At 36.4% G+C, this 7169-nt stretch overlaps 2 protein-coding genes across 7 annotated transcripts in view; both read left to right on the top strand.

Annotated features, from left to right (window-relative positions):
- Positions 1–4167, top strand: part of LOC105217347 (aquaporin AQPAn.G) — a 55255-nt gene extending 51088 nt beyond the window's left edge. For 5 of the 6 annotated variants that reach the window (XM_011192296.2, XM_029043531.1, XM_029043532.2 and 2 more), the window contains exons 2-3: positions 2916–3471; positions 3539–4167. In XM_011192296.2, the coding sequence (XP_011190598.1) occupies positions 2916–3471; positions 3539–3751 (769 nt within the window). In that variant the 3' untranslated portion in view covers positions 3752–4167. Of the gene's footprint in view, positions 1–1748; positions 1906–2915; positions 3472–3538 lie in introns of those variants that run through there. The other variant, XM_011192294.3, reaches the window with a different exon arrangement.
- Positions 1–7169, top strand: part of LOC105214540 (kinesin-like protein KIF13A) — a 178866-nt gene that overhangs the window by 84921 nt on the left and 86776 nt on the right. The window lies entirely within an intron of this gene.

Below are 7169 nucleotides of genomic sequence, written 5' to 3' on the forward strand. Positions count from 1 at the left end.
TATTTGCAGTAGCTAGAGATAAGCTAACTGATTTGGTAAACAATTAGCGGAAATCCTCACTATTTGTTAATTTTTTGTTGACTAAATGGAGGCAGAGAACTCATTGACAAAATTAAAAAACCACCGAAGCTTATTATCATTTTATGGTCAGAGTTGTAACTGAAGCTTCATATTAACCATGAATCGTTTGTTAAAGAGGAGTCTTGAAAGGAGCAATGAATTCTGGAAAAAAACGTGTTTACTGACAGTGTGAGTGTTTTTTATGGGAGATTGTATGAATAGCATTCGCTCTTGGTTTAAGAGATAATGTCTTCCCATATACGACAGGAACTTAATCATAGAAAGCTGATTTTTCAGACGAAGTTTGATATAGTTAAACAAACGGTTATCATTTTTTTCGCGTATAAATTATAATTCTTTCACTTTCTCCAACCAAAAAGCTTCTTGTAGCCCAAATAATTCTAAATGACTATTCTATCAAATCGTTTATTAATGGATTTTTTAAGCTGTTTCTGTTGTCTTTGGTTTAATTAAAAGCAAAGCTCTAAAAAGTGCCCGAATGATCTTTTTTCAATCCCACAAAGTAATGTTCAACTGAATTTTATTTATTTTAATATCATTCTATCTGTCTAATTATCTATTTAGACCAACGTAAGTTAATCTAACTTTGGGAAATTAAACCATCCTTCTCATTCTCAAATTTGAGATCTCATCTCACTTTAGTATCATTTTACTATTAGCTGTAGTCGATTTGCCTTAATAATTCGATAAGATAAAAATGATCTTGTTACATTAACTCACAATAATATGTGCGAGTCTTACTTAAGTGGGATCTGCCTTTGAACCTACCCTAAAGTCTTGGCTACCGGTGATTCAACGATGATTCAAATGGCATAAATTACAGTTAAAATTTCAGACACAATATAGTTGGATGAGCAAATTATATTGTGTGTAATTGAACTTCATCCTTAAAATTATTGATTACATCTAATCAGCGCGACTTTAGACCTTCTTCAACCATCAGATAATCTTAAAAATTTCAGAGAAAATCTAATCGAAATCTCTCAACCACTTGTTAGCCGATTTTGCCGACGTCACGAAAGGAGATTGTCTTTACACGGCCGAATCTTTTCATGACTAAGCATTATCTCGACGTTTTCATCCGCTCTGAGTTGGTCTGTTCCTTCGATATACGTATGTTTGTACACTATATATAGAATATTCATAGTTATCTGTCAAGTAGTACGCTATTCAAAATTTGTGAAATCTTGACATACAAAATGACATCTGTTGGAAATCTCAAGAGCAGTTTAGTTGCGTATATACGAATTACGTATATATACTATGTATCTGCTACTTTGTTTATAAGTATAATCTTCCTTAGTTAGTTTTCAAACATTTTTATTTTAAAACGTAATTTAGTGAAGGTGGAGTCACTTCAGGAGGGGTTATAATACATAAAAAATATCATATATTGATGTACATACTTATATATTATATATTTATAACCCCCTTTTTTCAAAATAGGTACTTAAACGCAACACCCACTTGGCTTTAGGTTGCACTTGACTTTGTCATTTCCAACGATAATCATAACAGAGATTATACCTACTCATGTATTGCATATTCTAACGGTATTGTATTGAAACTGGTATAGAAGAAGACGTATTATACATGGTTGACATTTGAAATACTTCAGAAATATTTATTGTATTTGTTTTTGCTTATGCTAAGTGGTTCTAAATAAAATTAGTCAATTCTAATAGCCAACTGTACAGTATGAGATTTCATTCCGTTCGATAGGGACGTGTGCGTTTACAGTTTACAGTAATTGAATATGACCGTTGAGTCCGCACCTGATCCGACAACTGTGCCAATACCAGATTCTAGTCAGTCGTCCACAAGGTGTGTTGTGCGTCGCTTTTTTCGGTCTGCTAGTGTACGTGGAAAGAAGGGTTTTGTGATAGTTGAAAAAAGAAAAGAAAAACTTATTTTTGTTTGGTGTTTATTCCCGTGATTTGTACTGTTATGCGTCGAAGATAATCATATGTGATCCTACAAATACTTGGACAAATTTTCATGCTCCTGTTCATAACTGTATCTTCTTGAAGTTATCCAACAAAATTCCATTGGAACGGTTTTTGGAATACCTTCCGTAACGGCTAAAAGTTCTCATCCAAACAATCTCGCTCTGTGGATGACAAATAGTGATAATCAAATCTCGATTTCTTTTAATAAACATTCGAAGATTCCAATAATCATTAGAGACCAATTGACTTTCTAACCGAAGAAAAATTTTTGTATTTACGGGAACTTGATCTCAGGAAGAAAATCGATCAAATGGATCCATTACGACACTTTGGGAGCCTACAAGTGCTTATTCATTAATAAAACTAATTGATAGAGCTTCCCTAAAGAATAACCATGTTAGGAGTGCTCTCATTTCTCGGATGATATATCAAATGTAATGTAATGTCATGCTGTTTAACTGTGATCTTAGACACGACTTCCTATTGTTGATATGCTCCGAGTTTCCTTTTAGGGGTTCCTAGGTTTTTGGATTTTTTTTAATGAATTTTCGACTGTTTTCTTTATCTATTTACACTTTTCCTCTATGAAGACCTGCTTCGACCCTTCAAATTCGACCAAAATCGAATTTAGTCAGTAAAAAACTTAGACTGTCTGGGTATTCTTAATTATAATTCACTTTTTACCAAAGAATCGTACAAGTTTGATAAATCCAGATCGACAGAGAGGCATTAGGACTGTTCTAAGTTCTTGAGAAACATACAGAGAGTTGGTAGAACATAAATGTTGAGGACATAAGTAGTTTATAGAGGGTTCATTTGGGTTTTAGCATCAAGACTTCCACAAACATTCATTTAATAACTCGTTTTTTCTTTTCCATCTTTCAGTTGCCTTGACAAATTGAAAATGAAGAACAGTACATTGGATAAAATCTGCAGCTTTCTCGGCGAGCTCATCGGCACCGGATTGCTAGTCTTTCTCGGCTGTATGGGTTGTGTAAAGAATGCCGCTTATGAAAATAATCACTTCCAGATGACATTCAACTTCGGTTTGGTCGTTTTGGTCATCATCCAGTGCTTCGGCTGTGTCTCCGGTGCACATTTGAATCCGGCCGTCACATTGGCCGCCTACATTTACAATCTGGTTTCATTGCCAATGGCTGGTATCTATTTTGTTGGACAAATGTTGGGCGGTTTTATTGGTTACGGGCTATTAAAAGCGCTCATACCCACCAATGCCGTCACATTGGAGGGACCACACAATCTCTGCGTGACCAGTGTGCACGGTGATATTAACGCTTGGCAAGGTTGTGCTATTGAGTTTATCATCACCGGTGTGCTGATTTTCACCTGCTGCGGTGTCTGGGATCCACGTAACTCCAAATTCCATGACTCGGTGCCAATTCGCTTCGGTTTGGCCATCTCTTGCCTTGCCATCACAGCGGTAAATGCGCAATAGTCTTTCAATATATATTTTTGATTGTAATACTAATATATACCACATGTTTTAGGGTCAATTCACCGGCGCCAGCATGAATCCGGCTAGATCTTTCGCTCCTGCTTTGTGGAACTCGGACTTCCAGGATCATTGGGTATACTGGGTTGGTCCATTGGCCGGTTCGGCGGTGTGTGCCATCGTCTATAAGGTGATCTTCAGACGTGAAGTTGCTGAGGAGAAGGTCAACAACAAATTGCGCGCCATGGAGGAGGTGCCACTCTCATAAGCCATTCTTACCATTTATCACTCGAAATACCAAAGAGCGATTCAAAATAAGCAAATCGACATCTTCACAGATGTTGCAGAACAATACGAACTTCCTGAGTTGTAAATGTTTTAATTAATTTGTTTTAGAATATTTATCTACTTAAGAAGTGCATTTAAGTAAATCTGCAAAGCAGATGCATTTTATTTTAGTTTTTATTTTTGTTTTTTATTTTGTAAATGCCAACGAACCATGTCGGAATATCTTTATAAGCTATGCTGTAAATAACATAAATTTTCAATAGCTTAGACGAAGACCTTAAAGACCGGGGTTGTTGCATGATTTATTTTGTGCCACTTGTTAGAAAAATTGTTGTAAATATACATATGAAAATTATAAAAAAGTACTAAACAAATAAAATTTAATACGATTGAAAATTATTTGCGTTTTTGTGGGACTTCGTTTCGCGATTTTGCCGGTTTTAAACGAAGTTTCATATTCCCGGATTCGTGTATTTTAGGTTGGCTGTTTTCAAAGCCACAAATTAAGCGTTTGTTCCAAAATAGTCTCTGTATATAGTCAAGTTATATATAAGTTATAGGCTCATAAGTATCTTGTCATATATAAAAGGCGAATAATAGAGGTTGCGAGTTTTGAACCTCTTCTGAAATGGTTCATCTCTTTGGTAATTTTGCATATCTAAAAATATACTTAAAGATTTTAAATAACTAATTTTGAACGATTACAAAATGCACATCATTCCTTTCTTCTAAATTTTGCAACCATATGAGTTAACCAAATTATACTCTCTAACCCCCTACGATATCTACTTACCGAAAGGCTATGTTGTTGTAATGACTAGAAAACATTCCCCAAATGATTTTGGCAGCCCTTGGAGGGATATAAAACCGCACATGTTCCGGTTACGAGACCTGATTGCCGTGGGTGCGGCACAAATGTAGACTTTATCCATTTTACAACATCAAATGCATATATTGGATGGACAGTATAATAGAGAGAAGAGAACTATATTTTTAACGGATTTTTCTGACCAATGCTGTGGTTGTTGTCGCACTTTAGCCTTACTACTTATACTTGAACTCGCACAGTATTTCCTGGGCAGTTGAGGGTAAATTCCATAAACATATGTACAAAATTCGTATTGTACGATGATTTGACTTATGGTACCGTTACTATAAAGATACTATTTTTTCATTATAATGATATCTATCAACTATTTGCATCCGAAAATTTAAGGAGCTCCAGCTGAGCCGATCACAATTCAATGGAATCTGAAAAACGTCCATTGTATGCATCGTATGTGAATCGTAGGAGGTCTGCCGAGCTCTTCGCCCTCAGTAAAGTTCACCCTTCCTTTGGCGTAGGGGTTCTAACTGCTAACCAAATGCTAGCTGTAGAAGTTGCATGGAGGTGGACGAAGTGGAATCATCTCATCATGCTGGAATGTCAAGCTTTTGCAAGATCAAGAAAAACATTTCTCGGATCTCACCTTTGCGAACAGCCGCGTGAAATAGCGGATATAGAAGTTAAAAATCTCTGCAGATTTATAGCACGCTTAGCGCGCTTTGCCGACTCATAATACCTAATCAAGGGGGAGATCCTAGCTTCACAAAGAACTGTCTTTCATAGACTATGTGTACCTACAATGGTATGCGCCGAAGTTCGTTCGGTTTGATTTCTTAATGTTATAAAAATAAAATAAATTAACATGGTAGCACAGTAATAAAGGCAACACTAAGAACTTTCAAATATAGATGGCGCTGTGCGCGATCAATCGTGTGCACAAACCGACGACGGCGTCAGGGTTGCTAAGTGATTGCAAATAATATTTTACGAATAATTCATAAATCATTATGGTGGAAGATTTTTTTTCTAGAAGTCGACTCGAATATTTGTGGGAAAATGTGGAATGATCGGTTGAACAACAGCTTTAAATTTAAGGTATACAAAACCCGCCAAGTAATGCTTCATTGGCCATGACAGTGTATAGGAGAACCGGACGGTCGATCTTAAGCAAATTTGAGAATTATAACGGGTGATTTTTTTGAGGTTAGGATTTTCATGCATTAGTATTTGACAGATCACGTGGGATTTCAGACATGGTGTCAAAGAGAAAGATGCTCAGTATGCTTTGACATTTCATCATGAATAGACTTACTAACGAGCAACGCTTGCAAATCATTGAATTTTATTACCAAAATCAGTGTTCGGTTCGAAATGTGTTTATCGACAAATTTTGTTCAGCGATGAGGCTCATTTCTGGTTGAATGGCTACGTAAATAAGCAAAATTGCCGCATTTGGGGTGAAGAGCAACCAGAAGCCGTTCAAGAACTGCCCATGCATCCCGAAAAATGCACTGTTTGGTGTGGTTTGTACGCTGGTGGAATCATTGGACCGTATTTTTTCAAAGATGCTGTTGGACGCAACGTTACGGTGAATGGCGATCGCTATCGTTCGATGCTAACAAACTTTTTGTTGCCAAAAATGGAAGAACTGAACTTGGTTGACATGTGGTTTCAACAAGATGGCGCTACATGCCACACAGCTCGCGATTCTATGGCCATTTTGAGGGAAAACTTCGGAGAACAATTCATCTCAAGAAATGGACCCGTAAGTTGGCCACCAAGATCATGCGATTTAACGCCTTTAGACTATTTTTTGTGGGGCTACGTCAAGTCTAAAGTCTACAGAAATAAGCCAGCAACTATTCCAGCTTTGGAAGACAACATTTCCGAAGAAATTCGGGCTATTCCGGCCGAAATGCTCGAAAAAGTTGCCCAAAATTGGACTTTCCGAATGGACCACCTAAGACGCAGCCGCGGTCAACATTTAAATGAAATTATCTTCAAAAAGTAAATGTCATGAACCAATCTAACGTTTCAAATAAAGAACCGATGAGATTTTGCAAATTTTATGCGTTTTTTTTTTTAAAAAGTTATCAAGCTCTTAAAAAATCACCCTTTATATCGTCGATTGAATCTGCGTGTGTCTAAGATCATACAGACTTAGCCGCTTAGAATTCTGTGTTTTTGTGTGAATTTCAGAATCTTTTTCTCGTATAAACACCATCTTATCAAATAAGACAAATATATAATTTTATTTAATATTCATGGATCTTGAGGCTTCAGAAATAAAGTCAGGGTTATCGAAACGATCTTTGATTTTGCATATCTCATCTGAGTGTTCGGTCCCCACATCGGCTTTTCTTTTATTTTTATTGTATTAGGATTCGCCTGAGAGATCCTTGTGGGATCATTGATCTCTCCTGATTGGTTGATATTGCTTATCCTCGGTCTTACTGCGTTACTCGACTCGACTTCAAAAATGAGCACAGATCCCATAAAATCAGTTTTTATTTCTGAGATTAAATTAAAAAAGTCCACGAATTATCATATATTTACATCACCATTTTGCAAT

Source organism: Zeugodacus cucurbitae, chromosome 6 (genome assembly GCF_028554725.1).
Source record: "Zeugodacus cucurbitae isolate PBARC_wt_2022May chromosome 6, idZeuCucr1.2, whole genome shotgun sequence".
Taxonomy (NCBI): domain Eukaryota; kingdom Metazoa; phylum Arthropoda; class Insecta; order Diptera; family Tephritidae; genus Zeugodacus; species Zeugodacus cucurbitae.